Source organism: Ambystoma mexicanum, chromosome 9 (assembly GCF_040938575.1).
Source record: "Ambystoma mexicanum isolate Mex_15411 chromosome 9, UKY_AmexF1_1, whole genome shotgun sequence".
Lineage (NCBI taxonomy): Eukaryota > Metazoa > Chordata > Amphibia > Caudata > Ambystomatidae > Ambystoma > Ambystoma mexicanum.
Window position 1 is genome coordinate 1,306,291,795 of NC_090931.1, and position 25,409 is coordinate 1,306,317,203.

The following is a 25,409-nucleotide window of genomic DNA, read 5'->3' on the forward strand; positions in this document are numbered from 1 at the left end:
TAATGATCTATTTCCAGACCGTAACTGATCATAGGGAGGATTTAATAGCAGCTAGCAATGAGAACTTCCCAAATCGCCTTTAAAAATGCTTCATTTGTGGAAGTAAATATTCTACCTTTTCTTTCAATTTGCAAATCGGAGCGCTTTTATTCCACTGCACATACAGGTAAAAATCTAAATATTTAAGCTCATTCACCACTTCACTTGGCTGACCTGATACCCGCCAAACGGCTTTTCCTAACTTCCTTCCTGCAGGAAATAGCAATATATTTTATTTTATTTATTGTATTTGTTAATATGCCCAAACCCGGAGGTATCACGGCGTAGGTTACAGAATGAAGGACTTGCTGGTTGAAGAGAAGCAGAGCATAATGCAGATTTACCTCATAGGAGTATACATATATACACACACATAATAAAGTAGTCACCACTGGTCACATTTGGTTGCATTATGTACACATAATAGAAAATAGTTACTGAGATAGTCATATTTGATCATATTTGGTTACACTATACACAACAAGAACAGGTTGCAGGAGTTTTAACATTGGGTGCTGGCCTAATAGGGGGGGTTAAAATGTATTAAATAACCAGGTTTTTAGGAGTTTCTTAAATTGGATGTGGGAAAGCTCGCTGCTGATACTGGTGGGGAGTGTATTCCATAATCTAGGGGCTGCAACAGTGAAGCAAGAATCTCTGGTTCTTGAGCTCTTGAAGCGCGGGACACATAGCAAAGTGCCATTGTTGGATCTGAGGAGCCTAGCAGGCGTTGTAGGCATAAGGCAGGCACTCAGGTAAGACAGGGCGTTTTGGGTGATACATTTGTGAGTGGAGGTGTTTTATGGAGAATCCTAGCTTGGATGGGGAGCCAGTGACACTCTCTCCTGTATTGAGAAATGTGATCGCTTTGTTTTCTTCCTAGGACTGCTCTAAGAGCCTTATTTTGTAATAGTTGTCGTTTGGTGAAATTTCTCTTGGATGAGCCTAGTAGGAGTATATAATAATCAAGTGTAGACACGATGAGGGCTCTAGCAAGTGTGATGCAGTTAGGTGTGGAAAGGAATTGACGACTAAGGGAAATGAGCTTGGCTCTGTAGGATGTGGAGGAAGCCAGGGAATTGCTGTGTATGGTCATGGTGAGGCTTGAATCTAAATAAACCCCTAAAGTTTTCACAGGGTTGGAGATTGGAATGGGGGTATCATAGTCATAGGGCAGTTGCTTTAATTAGGCTTATAAACCAACAATGAGGATATCAGTCTTTTTGCTGTTGAGGCAGAGACTATTGGTAACCATCCAATTATGGATAAGGACGTAGATATTGTTTATGGTAATGTAGTCCTGGTCTTTGTTACCCGTGATTGGGATAAGTATCTGTGTATTGTCAGCAAAGTTGATGTAGATGACTCCCATGGCATCCAGAGCTGAGAATAATAGCTTAGTATAGGCATTATATAATGTGGGAGAAAGACAGGATCCTTGTGGTACACCTAGAAGGACTGGTATGGGGTCAGCTGCTTCATCACCTATGGCAACTCTGGACATGCATTCTGATAAGAATGATTTCATCCAGGCAGTTGCAATTTGGGAGAATTGGAAGTTATTGGAGAGTGATGGGCATAATTTATTGTGGCCCACTAGATCGAAAGCAGCGGACAGATCAAGCAATTGGAGGATACTAAGTTTGCCTGAATCTCTGATGGAATCCATTTGATTTTTTAAATCAAGTAAAGCAGTCTCCGTGCTATGTTTAGGGTGAAAGCCAGATTGTCTATCATCTAGTAGATGGTTATTCTCTAGGTGGGCTTGGACTTGATTATATGCAATTTTTTATCAATTATTTTAAGGAGGAAGGGGACTGTTGTGATAGGTCTGTAGTTGGTGGGGATGGTGGGGTCTAGGGAGTGTTTTTTTTAGAAGTGGTGTTATCCACACTTTTATGATGTCAGCTGGGACCGTATTAGAGCTAAAGAAGGCATTGATGAAATTGGTAATGATGGGGGTAAGGTGTTTGAGAGCAAGATCTGACTAGTTTGGCAGGGAAGCTGTCACCTTTACAGAAGGAGGGTTTGAGAGAAGCGATCACTTTGCTTACATGCTCCTGGGAAACTAGTGAGAAGTGAAACTGGGTACTTAACCATGTATATTGGCTTTTCCATGTGTATAGTTATAGAATATCGATAGTTATTCCATCGTTTACTTTTTGGTCACCCAAGTTAGCAGGAAGCTGGTATTGCAAATGGTGGAAGAGAACCGTTACATGGATCTAGACCCCTGCAGGGATCATGGTTGCAATCCAGGTGGCGGCATAGGGGAAGCCTATGCAGTCCCTTCTGCATATGGTTGCATGGAGAGCCCAGTGTCCTTCTAGACTTTTGTGTCTATGGTGGGTATTCCATTGCCATGTGGATGGTGTCTGTAAAGGGTTTATGTATCAGACATGAACTTGCTATGACTGCATCTGCCTTACTTCTTCCCACTCAATATCATATCGCACCTCCAAATTCGATGGAAGAGCTGTTTTCAGACTTGGAGACTGTCGATAAACATGTTGTATAGATATGGGTCCGGCATGCACATTACTGCCAAAAGGGGCAGAACAGCAGCCTGCCACATGCCTGAAATTTGATGTTGAGACATGTGTTTACATTGGAACCTTAAGATTCCATTGAAGGTGTGTGATTAGAGAGTCTGCGTTGATTGGCAGGGCAGATGACAACTGGCTAGTGCTCGTGTCTGATACCTTTGGCGGTCATGGGACTTGTAGTCTAGACCTCTGGAGAGCTGCAGGTTACAGACCCCGGTGCTACTGCTAAGGCCCATGCCATGCAATTCCATCATGAAAATGCCCAGCTCGACTGGACTACTGGCAAAGCAATTTGTTGTCGTCCAGCATATAGTCAAATCTCTTTGAGGTCAAGACCTATATAAATAGCTGTATTCATTATCGATTGTGAAGAGCATAAATATTGCATGCCGATAACTTTTCGTATTGTTTATTGACAGATAAAAGAAAGCGACTCCATCAAAATCGAGAGTGCAGAGAGCACCAGCAAACTAACCATAACCGCGGCGAAGCAGGAGCACTGTGGCTGTTATACCATAATGGTAGAAAACAAGCTCGGCAGCAAGCAAGCCCAAGTCAATCTCACCATTGTCGGTAAGCAGTACGCGTAAATAATTTGATCGAACCCTGTCTCCGAAAGAGCGATTTGTGTCTGGTTAGTGGATTCCATTCGAATTATGCAGAGGGGACAGGAACGCACACACGTTTTGAGGGATACAATTGCACGTCCTTTCCTTTTTTTTCTTTTTAGGGTATGTATTTTTCATTTTTCTGCTTCTTGATTTTCTTTCATAATGTATTCTCGGATCTTGTAAATTTGCTGCTCTCCAGTGGCGGGACTTCAAACATCTTTTTCTAAAAAGCAGTATGGTGCATGCCCACAGCCTCAGAGTGCATGGGTGGTGTGGTGTTCCACCGGTAGAGGGCACCTTCACACCTCTGCTAATGCATGTCGAAGTCAGAGCTTGGGCCCATGGTGTCCCTCAATGCTGCTTTCCTTACAAAGCTTGAGATCAAAGAATTGCTGTGTAGTGTCCAATGCCGGAGAAGGGCAGTTTCTCTTGGTGAAGAGTAATCCTGGACTTTTCATGCCATTGCAGGTTTCTGTAAATGCGCTATTTGTCTAGAAGGCTGCCTAAAGTTATCCCCAAGAGTTTACATTAAAAACGTTGACACCTCTATAAATCTGAGCAAATGCGGCGGTGCAGGTATGAGAACCACTGCTACCATCTCCACAAGTTGCAGGTGCTCTCTGAAACATGATCATATTGATTGCGGATTGCAAATATCTTCATGTAAATAGACCCCTCAGGCCCCTATTCTCATTCAGGTGTTAAGTACCGAAAAGGACGTTAAAAGGCTTTACGACCTTTTCGGTACTTAAAACCTATTCGGAAGGTGGCGCATTCTTCCGAAGTCGGAAGGAATGCCCCACTTTCGGAATACATGTGGCGGTTGCTAGGATGGGTTGGAAACCAACCTAGCAACCGCCACATGCGTAATCTGGCTTTTTGTAAGGGTATTCTTGTGGCACTCCTCCAGGTTAATATGTGCGCTAAAATAGTGCAAATATATGGTACCCTTTTGGTGGCGTTAGACTGGAGGAGTGCCACAAGAAGCCTTCTTTGGGGAAAATGAAAGTGTTCATATACACCCGTGTGTTGTATATGAACACTTTCACGTACACCAAAGTAAGCAGCTTCAACGTTGCAGAATTCAATTTACACCAAAGTAAGCAGCTTCAACTTCCTGCAATGTTTAAACTGCTTACTTTGGTGTGCATGAAAGTGTTCATATACAACGCACGGGTGTATATGAACACTTCCATTTACACCAAAGCAAGCAGCTTCAATGTTGCAGCATGCAACACCAAAGACAGCAGCTTCAATGTTGCAGCATGCAACACCAAAGACAGCAGCTTCAATGTTGCAGCATGCAACACTGAAGCTGCTTGCTTTGGTGTAAATTAAAGTGTTCATATACACCCGTGCAGTGAATATGAACACTTTCATTTACACCAAAGCGAGCAGCTTCAACGTCGCATCCTGCAACGTTGAAGCTGCTCGCTTTGCTGTAAACAAAAGTGTTAGTATACACCACACGGGTGTATATGAACACTTTCCTATACACCAAAGTAAGCAGCTTCAACATTCTGCAATCCCCTCCCCCCAAAGGTTTATTGGGGGGAGGGGATAAGCTCAAACGTTTCCCCCCACCTCCACTCCCTGCCCCACCCCCTCAACCCACAGCCTGTACCTGGTGGGATTCCCCCAGTAAAAAGATGTTTCCAGCACTGGTCTTCGTGTATTGTTTAAGTAGAAATACCAAAATTGTATTTTCATTTTAGTGCATTTATGTGGGTACAATATACAAGTTGAATCGCACAGAACCCTTACAGATAGGCCATACCAGTAATCAGAGCACTCCTGGGGGTCACGTGCAGTGGCGTCACTATGGTTGGTGACACCTGGGGATGTAACTCATAATGTCACCCCCTGGTGACACCATGAGTTACTGCATCGGGTGTCACACAGTGAAACACCCCCGCCAGGCCTGTGACCCTCGGTCATGGGCCGGGCGGGGATGTTCACTTCACTCAGCGGCGCCGGCCCAATGTGCAAACCTGCTATTGAACTGTAGCAGCAGGGGTCGGCTGGCGCCGCAGAGGCAGTGACTGAAGTGTGTACACACCGCTGCCACATTTCATTAGCAGGTAGCACCGTTCACTGTCCGCTGGCACCAGTGAAACGTGCTAACCTGGCTGCAGTGGCTTCACTAGGATGGAGGGTGGCGTACTCGGCACCCCTGGTATCACCTCCTGTGAGGGGCGTCACCCGTGCGGTCTGCACCGCCCACACCCCCATAGTGATGCCACTGGTCACGTGCCGTATAAAAGGACAGGTAGTGTGCATTCGCCCAGTTAGTGGCTTGGAGTACATGGCATTAGGGGCCAGAGATGGGACAAGACACATGAAACACAGTAGCTATTATGAGATGGTGGGGGGACCTTTACAGTGAGGTTACGTGAACGGTTGAAAGGAAGGAGGAGAAATCTGAGAGTAAGACGATGGTGGCCCTGCCAGGTCATGGTGGTGTAGTTTGAGTGCCAACTTAAAGGAGTAGATTGGAGCAGAGATTTTAACATGTGTAGGTAGGGAGTACCATTGTGGCAGGACAAGGAACTGGAGCAAAAGAGAGAGGCAGTGCAGGTGGTACAGGGAACAGAGAGATTTTGGACGCCATTGATGCTTGGGGGAGAGTGAAGGCAGGTTGTGCCTTCTAGGTAGGGGAGACAGATCATGTAGGTAGGGGAGACAGACCATGTATAGATTTGAAGATGAGGAGTAGGAGTTTGAAGAGGGAACGGCTTCTCCTGGAATGACATCCGGAGTGGAGGTGCTGTTTGGAGGTGGAAGCGGGGCACGGGAAATTATAGAGGGTACATACAGGTGATGAAGTTTACGCCTTTGTCAAGGGGAGAGAATGATTATAGTAGGAGGCTCAGGAGGTGGCTGACTGTACAGTGAACCCAGGTTATGTAAGGGGATCTGAGAACCAGAGGCAGGAATCGCCATAGAATCCAGGAAAAAAGTGTCGCCCTAGGAGTGAACAAAACGGGAGATGTCACCACAGAGCTGTGAGATGTCCTACAGAAGCTCGAGAAACATACCTGATGTCAGAAAGAGAGAGAGAGAGAGAGAGAGAGAGAGAGAGAGAGAGAGAGAATAAACACAAGAATTCTAGGGGCTGCACCTAAGTACCACAGTGATGTATACACATTGTGAGAGATGAATAGTGCTGAGAATGCATTGTGGGACACAGGGTCCTAAAGACTGTGAGAGAAGGAATACTCAGACATTGCATTCAGAGAAACAAGAGACTTTTGTGCAGGAGCAAAAGCTCCATCACAGGAAAATGTAATACAATGTTCTTTTGCAAAATTAACCAGAATACTGGTAAATATAAAGTTGTAAAAAAAACCAAATACTGGTAATTAGAAATGTCAGTCCCTTAGGCAAGAATCTTTTGCTGGTTCACCACAGTGTGTGTGTTAAAGGCTGCTTGTGTTGAAGACAAAGCAATGGAGAAAGGTGGCAGTCAGGAGCAACATGCAATGTATGAACTGGTTTCACAAAAGCCGCCAGCCCTCCTATGACTTGTTGGTGTAGAACTGAGGCAACATTCGATTGCCCAGTCCGTCTCCCAGCAAAGCAGGGCTAACTGGACGCGATGGTCTGAGAGCAGCACTGTTTGCAGTGTCTGGGCGGCCAGCATTCCTAGACCAAGCAAGGATTCTGGCATTGAAGGAGCTTGCATATTACCCGGCTGTTCTCTCCTTGCTTGGCAATGGAAAAAGCTGCCCTGGAAGCAGTTCAAGTGTTGAGAGATTCCTCTCTTCTCTGACCTAAATGGTTACTCCTGAGGGGGAGCCGTGAAGATCAGAGCCAGCCCCTGTTACTCGGGTTCGGATTTCAGGACAGGGCCCGGCACTCTTCAAGTTGAGGTGAAATGTATAAAGCATGGCCTCCGTCTCGCCGCACAGTTCTTTATTTTCTCCGAATGTTGTGTGTCAGAATTGTGACGAATTATTTTTGCCCTCTGAACTCGGGCACGTGTCCTGTTAGAAAAACCCAATAGGTGAATACATGAATAAAGCAGGATGTGGGTCCGGGTGTGGGGCAGATTGCTGCATTGTTGCTGAGGCGATACCAATCAAATGAACATGTGAACGTTAAAGGTGGATCCGTCTCTTGAAGTCCTTATTTCATTTATGATATTAGTGTGCAATTTCTAGAGCACACAATACAAACCTCATTGGCTCCAGGTGACCCTACAACTGTGCAAGTCAACCCCACTAATATATTTCAGACTATCCAGGGTCTGCAATGAACAGCAACGTTTTCGGAAACTTCTGGAAATAACATTGAGGAAAACAACAAATGGAACCAGATAGGTTGCTCAACGGCCCCGATGCCAAGGGGAGGTCCAAACAGCCTGACTCCAAATCTACACCGTTCGCAAAATCAAACCCTTCACCCCACTGCAAAACATTCGGACTGTCGGGCAGACCATTGGGGTCGCGCACGTGGATGGGGGAGATGCACTCCTGGCGGGGCCTCCGGCTGCTCACCTGCCCCCCCTAAAAGCAATCCACCACACTGCAGCACGTCTTATTATGGGTGCACAGAAATTATACTGAATAACCCCCATCCTGTACAAACTACATTGGCTTCCCCTCTAGGCCAGGATGTTGTTCAATGCTGCATGTGTCATCCACAAAGCAGTCACGAGCAGCACACCAGCGTACCTGGGGGCTAAGCTCCACATACCTGGTAGCACACGCTCCTCGTGCAGCAAATCAACCAGCTCGCCTGAATCACAACTCGTCCACAAAGAGAGGAATCACAAACGATCCTTCTCTGGTTACTCACCCACCCTATGGAACTCGAACCCCGGTGTGCGACTCAGAAAGCCCCCACAATTCTCCAATTTCAGAAATCTCTAAAAACATGGCTTTTTCTAGACCATGCCAAGGACTAATTCCAGTGGACGCATATACCGACTAACAGACCTCAATTCACAGTGCTGCGCTACTGTTAAAAGATGCCAGCCCAAACGCAGGCAACCCACACTCTGTACAGCGCTCCGCTACTCTCGAGCTGGCTCTGTGTTTTAAACAATAAAAATGAAAGCATAAGGCATTGTCAGGAAGGTTAGATGTGATCCCGAAACCTACGTGAGGCCAAGCCAGCAAACCACAACCTCTGAACACTGTTCTGGCCTCAATTAAAAGCTAGTAAAAGTACTTTAGAAGGTGAACTACTGGAGCAGCTTTCCAATTTTGAGCATTTAGAGTCCCCACCATGGGCTGCAGGGTACAACAGACACACACGTCATTCCAGTTGCCATGCTGAAATCCTGTCACCAGGGCACCTACATGGCAGGGCGAAGGTGGCCGACAAACATGGACCAATGTAGTTCCCCTCTGATTGCGTCCATTTTGTGTGGCTTGGTGATCTTATTTGCTACTGTCTGAATCTATAGTGTAATCCTGATATCTTAAGTGAAGGCTGTGCATTGCTTTTCTTTGAAAGTAATATTTAATACCCGCTGAATCACTAATTCCAATGCTGATAATTCAGGCAAATACAAGATCAAATGTACCTAGTGTGACCAGAACAAGACAGGAAGTTTTAAACACTGAGCCTATATGAAACCGCTAGGGGGCGCATGGTGGGACAGACAGATGGAGAGTAAGAGGGTCACAACATTCTATATTAATAAGGAATACCAGATCAATGCATAGGTTGGGAAATTCAGGATTGGCCTTTTCGCCCTAAAGGCTGGTACTGGGGGCAGCAGGCTCACTTAGATATTGTTTGCATGTTTCTCATGCTGGATGCAGAGGTCAAAGTGGGGAGGAACCAAAGGGTATGCAGGGAAATACGCCATTGTTACCCGAATCATCAGTTCCAGATGGCAACTTCGTTTTTTTTTTACTTCTCCCCCACTAGGGAGTCGAACCTGGGCCCTGCTGGTTACACTCCATTATCATATCTGACTGTGCCAGGGGTGGACTGGGAAATTAAAAAGGCCCTGGAAATAATTACTGGGGACCAAAAGAGGCCCTGGAAATAATGTTCAAAGTGGCCCCATATGACAGATTCTCAGCAGGCCCAATGCTTTTCCTATGAGAACATTTGGAAATACCACACAAAACAAGCCCAGGGTGCAGAGGCCCACCAGGAAATCTCCAGAGTTCCATATAGGCCAGTCCACCCATGGCGCTATCTCGCAGACACTGGACTGCTCTTGTTTATTTGTATAGACTGCTTTGGAGCCACCACAAAGCTCCGCTCGCCAGTGATATGTGTTTGCTTTCTAAAATGAAGCACGGATTGCTGCAGCCACAGTGTCTGTGCAGGTAATGAGAGCGTGTCTATAGCCCTGAGCATGTCCCTGAAGAACTGCGAATGGTGCGTGATCAGAAGAGGGAGGCTGCGTAAAGCTCCATGCTGTGGACGGGGGGCGGGGGAGGGGCAATGACGGAGTAATTGTGGTCAGTTAAACTAAATTGATTGTGTTTTCATCAGTTTTCAAAGTACTGCTGTAAATCCCAGTGGTGTTGGTGGGGTGGAGGAAAGGAAGGACCGAGGTATGGGGTTGATTTGGAGGGGGGTGGGGGGTGGGAGGAGAAGAGTGCCGGGCAGGGAAATATAGTTCCACTACTTTGTTTTCACACTTCGACCACTGGCTGGATGTCATTCTGTTGTCAGGATACATGAAGACCTATTTCCAAATGTCCTCTCTTTTGTTTCGCCCAATCGTCCTTTATTGACTATCCCTTAAGAGCTCCCTTCATGTTCCATGAAGACTTACAGGTTTAGACCAAGAGCGCGCATGCCCCTCCCCAGTAATTCCCCAGGATGCACTATGGTCTTTTTTTTCTGATGAGGAGAATGCAGGTGGATGGAGCAGGTGATGGTTGCTTTGATTCCCTGTCCCATTTCCATCCTTCAACAATAACAGACAGAAGGGAATAACTGGGCGCTAGGACCCTGGCAGAGCCACTCTGGAGGATAGGATGCGCTAAGCATCCGGAGCATCTATGCAGCAGCCGGAAGCCAGCAGCAGAGAGGGCTTCCCACAGTGAAGCAGGGGTGTTCAGTGCCCTCATTGGGCGATCACTTACTGTTTCCCGTTCTGTGAGGGCGCGTAACTCTCCGTCCTGTCCGGATGAACGTGCTAGTCAGCAACGAAATCGTGAAGGTCCTCGAACTCGGCACATTGGTGTCCTGATTCGGTTCATGCCCATTTCCTGGCAGGCCCATTTGTTCTTCTTTTTTTTTTATAACAAATTTAGCAGCAAATGTAGATGGGGGTTGTGTTTAGGTATTTTATAATGTGGGCGGGGGATTTGAGAAAGGGCTACAGGTGGTCGCCCCCCACCCCGGATTTCTTTGCAGTGAAATGTGTATCAATAAAAACAATTCTAAGAAATGGCCCTCAGGCAAAATACTGCGAGGAAACATGGTAGAATCTGCCAGTGAATGGGGCATGCAGCAGAGCCGCGCGACACCTCCTTTCCTCGCCTTTGGATATTGTTCATTGCGGGACCTTTGTGTTCCCTGTATGTCGATGAGCTTATTTCCAGCTCTGTGACCTAGTAGATGCTCCTGGGTGAAGGAAGCAGTGACTCGGCGATGCCCCAACGCATAACTTGTGGCATGCTGCTACGGCGTCTGGTGCTTTCCGGGATGCTCTGGTCTGGACGGGTGCCGACAACCTTGAGCTGAAGTGTGACAAGACTGAAGTTGTATTCATACTGGAAGGCCTTCTGCCAATTATAAACCTATCCCGCTTTCTTTGTATATGAATATGAACACTTTCATTTACACCAAAGCGAGCAGCTTCAACGTCGCATCCTGCAACGTTGAAGCTGCTCGCTTTGCTGTAAACAAAAGTGTTAGTATACACCACACGGGTGTATATGAACACTTTCCTATACACCAAAGTAAGCAGCTTCAACATTCTGCAATCCCCTCCCCCCAAAGGTTTATTGGGGGGAGGGGATAAGCTCAAACGTTTCCCCCCACCTCCACTCCCTGCCCCACCCCCTCAACCCACAGCCTGTACCTGGTGGGATTCCCCCAGTAAAAAGATGTTTCCAGCACTGGTCTTCGTGTATTGTTTAAGTAGAAATACCAAAATTGTATTTTCATTTTAGTGCATTTATGTGGGTACAATATACAAGTTGAATCGCACAGAACCCTTACAGATAGGCCATACCAGTAATCAGAGCACTCCTGGGGGTCACGTGCAGTGGCGTCACTATGGTTGGTGACACCTGGGGATGTAACTCATAATGTCACCCCCTGGTGACACCATGAGTTACTGCATCGGGTGTCACACAGTGAAACACCCCCGCCAGGCCTGTGACCCTCGGTCATGGGCCGGGCGGGGATGTTCACTTCACTCAGCGGCGCCGGCCCAATGTGCAAACCTGCTATTGAACTGTAGCAGCAGGGGTCGGCTGGCGCCGCAGAGGCAGTGACTGAAGTGTGTACACACCGCTGCCACATTTCATTAGCAGGTAGCACCGTTCACTGTCCGCTGGCACCAGTGAAACGTGCTAACCTGGCTGCAGTGGCTTCACTAGGATGGAGGGTGGCGTACTCGGCACCCCTGGTATCACCTCCTGTGAGGGGCGTCACCCGTGCGGTCTGCACCGCCCACACCCCCATAGTGATGCCACTGGTCACGTGCCGTATAAAAGGACAGGTAGTGTGCATTCGCCCAGTTAGTGGCTTGGAGTACATGGCATTAGGGGCCAGAGATGGGACAAGACACATGAAACACAGTAGCTATTATGAGATGGTGGGGGGACCTTTACAGTGAGGTTACGTGAACGGTTGAAAGGAAGGAGGAGAAATCTGAGAGTAAGACGATGGTGGCCCTGCCAGGTCATGGTGGTGTAGTTTGAGTGCCAACTTAAAGGAGTAGATTGGAGCAGAGATTTTAACATGTGTAGGTAGGGAGTACCATTGTGGCAGGACAAGGAACTGGAGCAAAAGAGAGAGGCAGTGCAGGTGGTACAGGGAACAGAGAGATTTTGGACGCCATTGATGCTTGGGGGAGAGTGAAGGCAGGTTGTGCCTTCTAGGTAGGGGAGACAGATCATGTAGGTAGGGGAGACAGACCATGTATAGATTTGAAGATGAGGAGTAGGAGTTTGAAGAGGGAACGGCTTCTCCTGGAATGACATCCGGAGTGGAGGTGCTGTTTGGAGGTGGAAGCGGGGCACGGGAAATTATAGAGGGTACATACAGGTGATGAAGTTTACGCCTTTGTCAAGGGGAGAGAATGATTATAGTAGGAGGCTCAGGAGGTGGCTGACTGTACAGTGAACCCAGGTTATGTAAGGGGATCTGAGAACCAGAGGCAGGAATCGCCATAGAATCCAGGAAAAAAGTGTCGCCCTAGGAGTGAACAAAACGGGAGATGTCACCACAGAGCTGTGAGATGTCCTACAGAAGCTCGAGAAACATACCTGATGTCAGAAAGAGAGAGAGAGAGAGAGAGAGAGAGAGAGAGAGAGAGAGAGAATAAACACAAGAATTCTAGGGGCTGCACCTAAGTACCACAGTGATGTATACACATTGTGAGAGATGAATAGTGCTGAGAATGCATTGTGGGACACAGGGTCCTAAAGACTGTGAGAGAAGGAATACTCAGACATTGCATTCAGAGAAACAAGAGACTTTTGTGCAGGAGCAAAAGCTCCATCACAGGAAAATGTAATACAATGTTCTTTTGCAAAATTAACCAGAATACTGGTAAATATAAAGTTGTAAAAAAAACCAAATACTGGTAATTAGAAATGTCAGTCCCTTAGGCAAGAATCTTTTGCTGGTTCACCACAGTGTGTGTGTTAAAGGCTGCTTGTGTTGAAGACAAAGCAATGGAGAAAGGTGGCAGTCAGGAGCAACATGCAATGTATGAACTGGTTTCACAAAAGCCGCCAGCCCTCTTATGACTTGTTGGTGTAGAACTGAGGCAACATTCGATTGCCCAGTCCGTCTCCCAGCAAAGCAGGGCTAACTGGACGCGATGGTCTGAGAGCAGCACTGTTTGCAGTGTCTGGGCGGCCAGCATTCCTAGACCAAGCAAGGATTCTGGCATTGAAGGAGCTTGCATATTACCCGGCTGTTCTCTCCTTGCTTGGCAATGGAAAAAGCTGCCCTGGAAGCAGTTCAAGTGTTGAGAGATTCCTCTCTTCTCTGACCTAAATGGTTACTCCTGAGGGGGAGCCGTGAAGATCAGAACCAGCCCCTGTTACTCGGGTTCGGATTTCAGGACACGGCCCGGCACTCTTCAAGTTGAGGTGAAATGTATAAAGCATGGCCTCCGTCTCGCCGCACAGTTCTTTATTTTCTCCGAATGTTGTGTGTCAGAATTCTGACGAATTATTTTTGCCCTCTGAACTCGGGCACGTGTCCTGTTAGAAAAACCCAATAGGTAAATACATGAATAAAGCAGGATGTGGGTCCGGGTGTGGGGCAGATTGCTGCATTGTTGCTGAGGCGATACCAATCAAATGAACATGTGAACGTTAAAGGTGGATCCGTCTCTTGAAGTCCTTATTTCATTTATGATATTAGTGTGCAATTTCTAGAGCACACAATACAAACCTCATTGGCTCCAGGTGACTCTACAACTGTGCAAGTCAACCCCACTAATATATTTCAGACTATCCGGGGTCTGCAATGAACAGCAACGTTTTCGGAAACTTCTGGAAATAACATTGAGGAAAACAACAAATGGAACCAGATAGGTTGCTCAACGGCCCCGATGCCAAGGGGAGGTCCGAACAGCCTGACTCCAAATCTACACCGTTCGCAAAATCAAACCCTTCACCCCACTGCAAAACATTCGGACTGTCGGGCAGACCCTTGGGGTTGCGCAGGTGGATGGGGGAGATGCACTCCTGGCGGGGCCTCCGGCTGCTCACCTGCCCCCCCTAAAAGCAATCCACCACACTGCAGCGCGTCTTATTATGGGTGCACAGAAATTTTACTGAATAACCCCCATCCTGTACAAACTATATTGGCTTCCCCTCTAGGCCAGGATGTTGTTCAATGCTGCATGTGTCATCCACAAAGCAGTCACGAGTAGCACACCAGCGTACCTGGGGGCTAAGCTCCACGTACCTGGTAGCACACGCTCCTCGTGCAGCAAATCAACCAGCTCGCCGGAATCACAACTCGTCCACAAAGAGAGGAATCACAAACGATCCTTCCCTGGCTACTCACCCACCCTATGGAACTCGAACCCCGGCGTGCGGCTCAGAAAGCCCCCACAATTCTCCAATTTCAGAAATCTCTAAAAACATGGCCTTTTCAAGACCATGCCAAGGACTAATTCCAGTGGACGCATATACCGACTAACAGACCTCAACTCACAGTGCTGCGCTATTGTTAGAAGATGCCAGCCCAAACGCAGGCAACCCACACTCTGTACAGCGCTCCGCTACTCTCGAGCTGGCTCTGTGTTTTAAACAATAAAAATGAAAGCAGAAGGCATTGTCAGGAAGGTTAGACGTGATCCCGAAACCTACGTGAGGCCAAGCCAGCAAACCACAACCTCTGAACACTGTTCTGGCCTCAATTAAAAGCTAGTAAAAGTACTTTAGAAGGTGAACTACTGGAGCAGCTTTCCAATTTTGAGCATTTAGAGTCCCCACCATGGGCTGCAGGGTACAACAGACACACACGTCATTCCAGTTGCCATGCTGAAATCCTGTCACCAGGGCACCTACATGGCAGGGCGAAGGTGGCCGACAAACATGGACCAATGTAGTTCCCCTCCGATTGCGTCCATTTTGTGCGGCTTGGTGATCTTATTTGCTACTGTCTGAATCTATAGTGGAATCTGATATCTTAAGTGAAGGCTGTGCATTGCTTTTCTTTGAAAGTAATATTTAATACCCGCTGAATCACTAATTACAATGCTGATAATTCAGGCAAATACAAGATCAAATGTCCCTAGTGTGACCAGAACAAGACTGGAAGTTTTAAACACTGAGCCTATATGAAACCGCTAGGGGGTGCATGGTGGGACAGAGGGTCACAACATTCTATATCAATAAGGAATACCAGGTCAATGCATAGGTTGGGAAATTCAGGATTGGCCTTTTCGCCCTAAAGGCTGGTACTGGGGGCAGCAGGCTCACTTAGATATTGTTTGCATGTTTCTCATGCTGGATGCAGAGGTCAAAGTGGGGAGGAACTAAAGGGTATGCAGGGAAATACGCCATTGTTACCCGAATCATCAGTTCCAGATGGCAACTTCGTTTTTTTTTTTTACTTCTCCCCCACTAGGGAGTCGAACCTGGGCCCTGCTGGTTACTCTCCATTATCATATCTGACTGTGCCAGGGGTGGACTGGGAAATTAAAAAGGCCCTGGAAATAATTACTGGGGACCAAAAGAGGCCCTGGAAATAATGTTCAAAGTGGCCCCATATGACACATTCTCAGCAAGCCCAATGCTTTTCCTATGAGAAAATTTGGAAATACCACACAAAACAAGCCCAGGGTGCAGAGGCCCACCAGGAAATCTCCAGAGTTCCATATAGGCCAGTCCACCCATGGCGCTATCTCGCAGACACTGGACTGCTCTTGTTTATTTGTATAGAATGCTTTGGATATAAAACCAATTGGCGAGCCACCACAAAGCTCCGCTCGCCAGTGATATGTGTTTGCTTTCTAAAATGAAGCATGGATTGCTGCAGCCACAGTGTCTGTACAGGTAATGAGAGCGTGTCTATAGCCCTGAGCATGTCCCTGAAGAAGTGCGAATGGTGCGTGATCAGAAGAGGGAGGCTGCGTAAAGCTCCATGCTGTGGACGGGGGGCGGGGGAGGGGCAATGACGGAGTAATTGTGGTCAGTTAAACTAAATTGATTGTGTTTTCATCAGTTTTGAAAGTACTGCTGTAAATCCCAGTGGTGTTGGTGGGGTGGAGGAAAGGAAGGACCGAGGTATGGGGTTGATTTGGAGGGGGGGGGGAGGATGGGAGGATAAGAGTGCCGGGCAGGGAAATATAGTTCCACTACTTTGTTTTCACACTTCGACCACTGGCTGGATGTCATTCTGTTGTCAGGATACATGAAGACCTATTTCCATATGTCCTCTCTTTTGTTTCGCCCAATCGTCCTTTATTGACTATCCCTTAAGAGCTCCCTTCATGTTCCATGAAGACTTACAGGTTTAGACCAAGAGCGCGCATGCCCCTCCCCAGTAATTCCCCAGGATGCACTATGGGCTTTTTTTTCTGATGAGGAGAATGCAGGTGGATGGAGCAGGTGATGCTTGCTTTGATTCCCTGTCCCATTTCCATCCTTCAACAATAACAGACAGAAGGGAATAACTGGGCGCTAGGACCCTGGCAGAGCCTCTCTGGAGGATAGGATGCGCTAAGCATCCGGAGCATCTATGCAGCAGCCGGAAGCCAGCAGCAGAGAGGGCTTCCCACAGTGAAGCAGGGGTGTTCAGTGCCCTCATTGGGCGATCACTTACTGTTTCCCGTTCTGTGAGGGCGCGTAACTCTCCGTCCTGTCCGGATGAACGTGCTAGTCAGCAACGAAGTCGTGAAGGTCCTCGAACTCGGCACATTGGTGTCCTGTTTCGGTTCATGCCCATTTCCTGGCAGGCCCATTTGTTCTTCTTTTTTTTTTTATAACAAATTTAGCCGCAAATGTAGATGAGGGTTGTGTTTAGGTATTTTATAATGTGGGCGGGGGATTTGAGAAAGGGCTACAGGTGGTCGCCCCCCACCCCGGATTTCTTTGCAGTGACATGTGTACCAATAAAAACACTTCTAAGAAATGGGCCTCAGGCAAAATACTGAGGAAACATGGTAGAATCTGCCAGTGACTGGGGCATGCAGCAGAGCCGCGCGACACCTCCTTTCCTCGCCTTTGGATATTGTTCATTGCGGGACCTTTGTGTTCCCTGTATGTCGATTAGCTTATTTCCAGCTCTGTAACCTAGTAGATGCTCCTGGGTGAAGGAAGCAGTGACTCGGCGATGCCCCAACGCATAACTTGTGGCATGCTGCTACGGCGTCTGGTGCTTTCCGGGATGCTCTGGTCTGGACGGGTGCCGACAACCTTGAGCTGAAGTGTGACAAGACTGAAGTTGTATTCATACTGGAAGGCCTTCTGCCAATTATAAACCTATCCCGCTTTCTTTGTATCGTTGAGGACTAAGTCCCTTGTCTACAGTACTAGGTTACACGCCTTCAGGGCGTTTTTAATGAAACTCTCTAAATACACGTCCAGGAGAGTGATGTTGGCAAGTCCTTGTAGGTATTATGCGTGGCCCACGCCAAATAAAGCTTTGTTTCATATCCCGTCCTCGCTGCTTGGATTCTCAAGTTCCTTTTATCGCTTTTTGGGCCTCAGCAGCGACATGCTTCTCAGCCTACCTAAAAATCAGCGGATTATCTGATCTTGGAGACAAAACATTGCAGACGACACGTGTCCTCTTGTGACTTCTTGATGCTGGATTCCCTTGGAGAACATATTAATTTCCTGGCATGTGCATACGTGTTTGCAGCCATTGACTCTGAAGGCAAATTGGAACTCGGGCAAGTTATGCTGGCAACCTTCTCAATTCCCCCTTCAGTCTGATAAGCAGTGGGCGATTGCTTCGCCCCGGATATCGTGCACTTCCTACCCAAGGAACCGGGTAGTACATCCTGTGTAGGGCCATTGATCATATTTAAGACTCTGCAAGCCCATTGTGTCCATACATTTTTATTAAATGATTTTAAATTAAGCTCATTCGAGACCTTGTGGTATATTTTGCTAGAAGGTCCGTAAGGCGCATTGAAGATTAACGTAATGAGCTTTTTTAAAAATCTTTCTTGAAAGAGAATCAGGCAATTAATGTTTGCGCATGAACGATCAGTAAATGAGTGGATTCTATGACAATTACACAAACGTTGCTGATGGCTTTTTACATTTTTGGGGAGTTGGACAACAGTGCTTGTGCTTTCGTGTGTGAGAAGTTTTAACTTTTTGTCACTTTTGATTGTTTACATTTTTGTGAAAAGTTCAATATCTGAACTGCACCACAATAAAAAATAAATAAATAAGACCCCACATCATTAACACGTTATGTTCACATTCACGCTGAAGACATTATTTGGACAGTTTCCCAGAGAAGTATCTTGGCATTTCTCTCAGCAATGAATATAAGAATACCAGAAACATGTGGCAGTTGTTGGCCGCTCTCCGTCGCTTGCTCTCGGTCACTTACTAAACTAGGGCCACCAGCCATCACTCTAGTCATACATGTCATTACACCTTCCTAATGGTCTCTTATGGGGAGCTTACGCAACACCCCTCCTTTATGTCCTCTCTCCTTGACGTTCAAGCCACCTGGGGAACACTTTGGAAGGCCTGTAGGAGTTGCTGTTGGAGATTTGAGAGAGGCAGGCTAGCTTCAATCTCACATTTTCCAAAAGCCAGTGGAGGGATCTGTCTGTAGAGGAAGTTGACATCTGAGGCATACATTTTTCTAAAGAAAACAGGTCTCTTCAGCAACACAGCAGGTATTTCAAATACCCTGAAAGTTTTGGCAATTTTGGCAATTCCCCACAGATTTCCTTTGTGCCTGTGGGGTTTCCCCTACTCACAGGTAGAGAGGAAACCTGCAGATTCCAAAAGGGAGGAGGAGAAATGACTGGAGTCAGGGTGGTTAGGCAGCAGCAGTAAATATAGGCCACTAACCTGGCAGCACTGATTGCAATTTGGCAGTGAGGAGTTGTTGCGTATGTACATACACATAGGCATCTCCCCACTACCAGATGTTTATCATTTGCACAGCTGAGTGCAAATGTACAGGGTAAAACAAGGTATACATGCGTGTACCTGTCTTTTGACCTGAACATTTGCACTTCGCTGTGCCAATGCTGCCTACCATGTTCGCATGCCAGGCAGCGTTCAATTGTAATTGTAAACACTGCCTGCCTTTCGAGCATGGCAGGCTGTGTTTACCATGGATCCCTATGGAATCTGCCTGCTTTATGCTGATCTCCAGCCTTTGCGTGGCATGAAAATGCTCGTCAGCGCAAATGCTGTGGCATTTGGATGGTGGAGAGGAAAGGAGCGGCAGAAACACAAGTTGGGTTCTGCCCGCCATACACAAATGAATGAAAATGAGGCATGACGTGAGCAAGGCTTTTTCACCTTTCATTCACATTATGCACGGAGTAAAATGAGCTCCAACGACTCCACGTTGATGCATCTTACTTCTAGCTTTGCATAGTGACATCACTCAGAATGTTTACTGTCGTTGGTCCCGATTTTGTGGTTTTTCCTACAGATCTTTCCCTCGGCCAGAGAAATTTAAAAAACATTGCCGCAGATTTTCACGTACGTTTATGCTTCGATTTTTCGTTTTTTCACTAGGCGTCGGTGCGCTAAGAGACACTGGAAGCCAAGATTGCCTCCTTCAGAATTCCCTGTTTCCCTCTTGCTCCTGGAGGCCAGAACAGCAGCAAACCAGCACCAGACCAATTGTCTGCGTTGTTCATATTGCTTAATCCAGCCCTTCTGCAATCTGATTGGCTCCTTGCCACATTCCAACATTATTTATCGCTGGCCAGTGGTGGAGATGTTCCATCTCGTCAGAGTTTACTTAAGATGTCTCTTTCCACTTCACGAAATGGAACTCCTGAATGTTCTGCTGGACTGAGGTGTTTAAAAATGAAGTAGTCTCTGGTTGATGAAGAAATAAGGTTATAGTGCAAGAAGTACTAAGCTAGGGGAGGACATATTTCTTAAATGCAAATATATTATTGTTCGCGTTGAAATAATTGATGCATATTTTTACATTCTAAATAGCTTTGCTTACATCAACATAAATACAGAGGTCATCATTTGAATCTTTGAATCTGGTTTATAAAGCCGCACTGCAGGTGTGCGTTGTGTTCTCTCTCGACTGCAATTTTTGCCCCAGTTAGGTTATACAAAGCTGCCAGTGGAGAGACAATCCTCAAATCACACCTTTCAAGGGTCTATCTATATATATGTATGTATGTGTATATATATATATATATATATTTATCCTGCATCAATCTAATTAGGTCCTTGTTCATTTGACAGCTATTTCAACTTCATTGTCCAAAAGCAACCAGGGTCCAATGAGAAGGGCATGTAGCGATCAGTAGAAGTGGCATCAATGTTGGCAGCATTGGGGTTTTTGGGGGACCTGCTCGCCAACAAAATAAAGGTTGGCATTGTGCCTCTGTTCCCCAGTGGAACTGCCTGGCACCAGACTTTTTTCTCCATGTAGCATATATATTGCAAATATTACAAATATGTATTTCCGTGTTTTGTGTAATAGTAGCAGTACTAGCAAGGTACTTCACTGAGGATGATGGGCCATGGGATGGGGAGGTGATCACGGGGGTAGTGAAACAAGGGTGTCATCCGCATTAATGGTGAAGGAGCCTGCCACACTGGTGGTCAAGTTGCAAAAAGACTGTGATCCGTGCGTGGTCTGATGATCCCTCTGTCTCGGAATGCCTTGGTCCATGTTGGAAGAGGATTGGTTATTCTACAATACATCAGCAAGCCTCTACCTGGAACACATACAATGCAGCCAGACTGCCCCTGAGACTGAAAAGCTACGAACACATCACACCGTCTTTTTGCATTCTCCGTTGGTTCCCAACCACACAGAGGATTTCGTTCAAAACATTTCCCTCTATGCCTTGCATGGCAGGGGCCCTGGATCTATCAAAACGAAACTGACCCACTGAAACCTTCAAGAGTGTTCTGATACAGCTACAATGCCTTCGTAATGGCACCAAGCTTCAACCGAGAGGTTGAAGAGGATCATTCCCTCTCTTTTCTCAAAACCAAACTCTTGAACTCTCTCCCAAACGACCGTCACACAGAAGACCACCTGACCGTCCTCAAACAGGCAACATCCTTGGTATTCAACTAACACCATCAAGAGACCAGTACGGAAACAGCTAACATGCACATACTCAGCACAACTTCGATCCAATGGAGGGGGATCCCTGAATTATATGAACATTCCAGAAATCCACACACAACTCACCAACAAAAGGACTATTGGAGAACGGATTCAGCACCATGTGACCTTAATGTTACTGATCCACTACAATATACAAACATACTAGGAATGCTCACAAAACCTGTCCACAAAGGAGTATCAGAGAACAGACTCTACTGGGTCGCACTCCATGCAACCTAAATGTAATATAACCAACACTGCACCCAACATGAAACAGATGTCGTAATAATTTCCTTGATTGGGGCCCAATTAACATGGTCTTGGATTGCAACGAATGCATTCATCCTACCCATAATGTGTCTACTCCCCTCTTATCTCTAAAAATCTCCTACCACCTTTCACTACATAGCCCCCCACACACAACACGACCTCATTCCGATCACTTATCACATTGACCCTGGCCCCCCTATTTCACAAGATCAGATGCTCTTTCTTAGCTTGAACACTCAATGACTTCATTCTAACTTTGACCTCTACTTTGAATGCAGTTACCCTGCCCATGCCTTCACAACCCCCACCCATCTCCCCCAAGTCTAGACAACCCATGGCATGCATCCACTTGGTGCTTACTGCAGCGCATCCTCGTATTATATCCTCCTCACTTTCAGCTAACCACGTTGCTCTCTATTCTCCTTTACAAACTCGAAAATGCAGGATGCCCCCACCACCCCGCTCCCCTGCCATCGCCATCCTCCTTGATCACTACTACCTCATCCTGCTTTTTCTCTTTCTCCTCCGCCTCACTTTTTGAAATGGTTCCCATCCTCATGACTGACAACCATATATGCACACCAATTGATCCTGTGGCCTCACAAACCACCAGCAAGCTTGCACCCATAACCTGCTCATACCGCTTTCCCGTCTCCCTATCGTCTAAAACATTTCAGACTGCTTCAATGTAGTCCCAATAATATCTTTCTCCAAGGAACCCAGTGTTGATCCTAATTGCCATAGCAACTACCCACCCTTGTCTCTGCTTCCCAGCACTCTAAATTCCTTGAATAACAGGATCACTATTTATCTGGAAACAAATGATTGATTCTTGTTCACACAGCTGCTATTCCATTGTTACAATTTTGACCCGTGTCACTCACTTCCGCTTCTACTCTGCTCACTACTCCAAGCTCTTCTCGATTCTCTTTCTGCTTGGCCAATCTGCTGCCTTTCACACAGTTCTGTTCTCCGCACTTCTGATAACCTGCTCTAACCTCAGAACCCCAAGCTCTGTGTTCACCTATATTGACTCCTCCATTTCCGATGGCTCCTTTTCTATTTCTGGGAACGGGGGCATCTCTGATCCTACTCCTCTCCCCGTTGGTGTTCCCCAAGGCTCAGTCCAAGGCTTGCATCTCTCCAAGCGCTACATTTCCTGCCCTGGTAAATGTATTCTCCTACCTAGCCTCTCTCAGAGGATCTAGAACTGCTTCTCTGACATTCCTCACTGTATGACACTTTGAGGACTTATGCTCAACTCATCTTAAAATAAAATCATCTATTTTCCTTCCACTGCTTCTCTCCTCCCTGATTTCCTTCCCCCAGACCCCCTACACCACCCCAAAAGTTAACTTTCGAGCCCAATTCACATCCAGTTTTTAGTGGTATACAGTGATATTTTCGAATAGAAATTACTCAAAACCTTTTTCAACAAATCAAAATACCGAAAAAACACAGAACTAAAAAAAAAACATATATGGGGTGGGGTAAGGGAGTAAAACGGGCAGGGTTGGGATAGGGTTAAAGACATAGGGAAGTGGTGGGGCTTGGAGGCACCCCCCAAATATACAAAACAAATAAAGTATTTTTTCGATATTTAGGATTCGTTAAAAATGTTTTCGATAAAACATTTAAAAAAAAAAACAAATGGATCCCTTTTAGCTCCTGCACTTCATCACTTCCACTAGGATCAACCTTCTTAACATCCAAAAGGTCTTCCCTCTCCTCACCTATCACTGCATCAGAATGCTTATAGACACCCTAGTCCTTACCAGCCTGGACTATTGAGCAGGTCTCCTCTTGGGCCCACCCACCTTCTGCATACTCCTTCACTCCTCTCAATGAAGTCCTTAACCACAAAAACACTCTACAGTCTACCCCACCTCTTCTGCATGCATAGCATGGCTTTTTATACTTCTACCAGTCTTAAAATCTATCCAAGGTCTTGTTGCCCCCCTGTAGTCCATCACCCTCCTCAGTCTGCCTGTCCCTCGCCTCCCTCCTTCTGGCTTCTACTTCCTCGCTCCCCTTGCCCTTGTTTGCTGTCTCTCCCTTCCGCCGGACATAAAATGCAAAACCATTGCACCTATTCATATCAGCACTTCTACTCCATCGTTTTTACCGTAAAGGAGCCACCCACCCTCCAGCTCAACATAACCCCACCCCCCCACCTTCCACTTCTGTAATTAGTTCCACTCACCAGTGGCGTGCCAAGACTCTTTTGACCGGGGTGGCCCAAGTGGGGTATTGACTTTTGCAGGGGTGGCATGTAGTACGAGCTCACGCACACCCACAATGATCCATAGTATAGGATAATGGAGTGGCACATGTGGTGGCCAATCAGATTCCAAGGGTAGCACGTGCACCCCAGGCCACTCCCTGGACACGCCACCGCTACTTAACCATTCCTTCTCCATTCCAAATCAGAGTAGGTCCCTTACCCTTCGTTTGCCCCAGGTCATATACCATACTCACCCCAACCATTAGCAGGTCATTTGCCAACTAGCAAATGTTTGTTCATTATTTTGTTGGGTACCTGACTCCAGGTCTGGCCAGTTGGCTACTATGTGGACGCTTCTGTTCGTGGTACATGGTACCCTCAATAAACAAGCAGCAAATTAGATTGCACCGTTTATACATTCCTGAGGGCCCAAAGTGCAGAAATGGTGCACTCTGTAAAGATATTGCATTACAGGGGTGTCACTCCATGGTTTTCCTGAATGCTGTGGAACAGAGAGAGCGCTCAGCCCTATTCCATTGTGGCATGAGGGGGCCCTCTCCTGTAGAACGCCATCACAAGTCTAAGGGATTGCTCTAGGGCTGAAGAGAGTAGGGTCTCCTCACACCATGGAAGTCAATGAGCCTCCATACATGCCAACATGATCCATTCTATTAGTGAGAGACCACTCCACGCCTGATTTAAAGGTTGCATTCTGGGACTTGCAGTCCTGGATTTCCCCATTATAAACTAAGGACGGCAAGTGCCAGAGGGCAAAGTTAAAACCAGGACTGGTCTATTGTCTCCTGAATGGAATGGATGATGCTGCCGCTGTGGCACTGGAGAGGCGCTTCATGAGCCAGCGAGAGAGGGGGGCCTGGGTCTCGTTCTGGTTCTGCAGTTGAACGGTAAGGGGGTGGGGGCACCCCCAGCTAACATCGTGGGAGATAAGTGCCCTCTCTCGGTTTGCCGTGTGAGGGGGCTGGGTCAGCTGCATTGTAATCGGAGGGAAAGGAGCAGCTGGTTTCTCTTAAACATTCTGATGTATATTTGCATCGTACTTAATTGCCATTTTTACATTGGACGCTCCTTTCGAGGTAATCCCCTCGAAATCGCCTTATTTGTAAAAGTGCTGTTTGCGTTCATTCTGCCCACTATAAGATCCAGGGAATAAGGCTTCTACAGTAATGGAATAGAACCTCAATTTCTGCATTTGGGCTTGCCTTCTAACGCGGCAGATATACCCAAAAATGGAAAGCTTCGGTGCGGAGTAAAACCTATTTTGAGAAAACAGCCAAGAGGCTAGTTTTCTGAACTCTGGAAAAGGAAACAGAAAGGCCGGCCTGGAGAAGGACAGCTCTTGCCCAGGGACTTTTTTTGTTATTGTTCATGGAAATGCTGGCCCAAAACAATTTAATCATCTTGTCAAGTGAAACCGCCTGTACTTGGACAGAAACAAGTCATGTATTTGAATAACAGGTGTTCTGTGTTTGAATGTTTTAGTGCAATGTTGTGGTACCGCACAGTCGGCACCAGGGTCGGGCAAGAAGTCACTTTGACATCGTGAGTGTCGCATTCTCGTATTAGGCAGTGGGCTAAAGTGTACTGGTCTCCAGACGTGTTGTGCTACAACCTCCATGATCCCTCCAAATTGACTATGCTGACTAGGGCTCATGGGAGTTGTAGTCCAAAGCATTTAAAGTGCCAAAGATTGCATACTCTCTATGTAAAATGCCAAAGTTTCTTTAGTAAAGCATTAAAGAATGGTGCTGGTGAAAAACCTGCTATCTGTTCCGTGGA

At 46.7% G+C, this 25,409-nt stretch overlaps 1 protein-coding gene across 4 annotated transcripts in view; it reads left to right on the forward strand.

The window, feature by feature from the left end:
* The window catches only part of MYLK (myosin light chain kinase), a 1,914,870-nt gene that overhangs the window by 1,603,022 nt on the left and 286,439 nt on the right, over positions 1–25,409 (forward strand). For all 4 annotated transcript variants that reach the window (XM_069616671.1, XM_069616673.1, XM_069616672.1 and 1 more), the window contains one exon: positions 3,005–3,158. In XM_069616671.1, the coding sequence (XP_069472772.1) occupies positions 3,005–3,158 (154 nt within the window). The remainder of the gene's footprint in view (positions 1–3,004; positions 3,159–25,409) is intronic.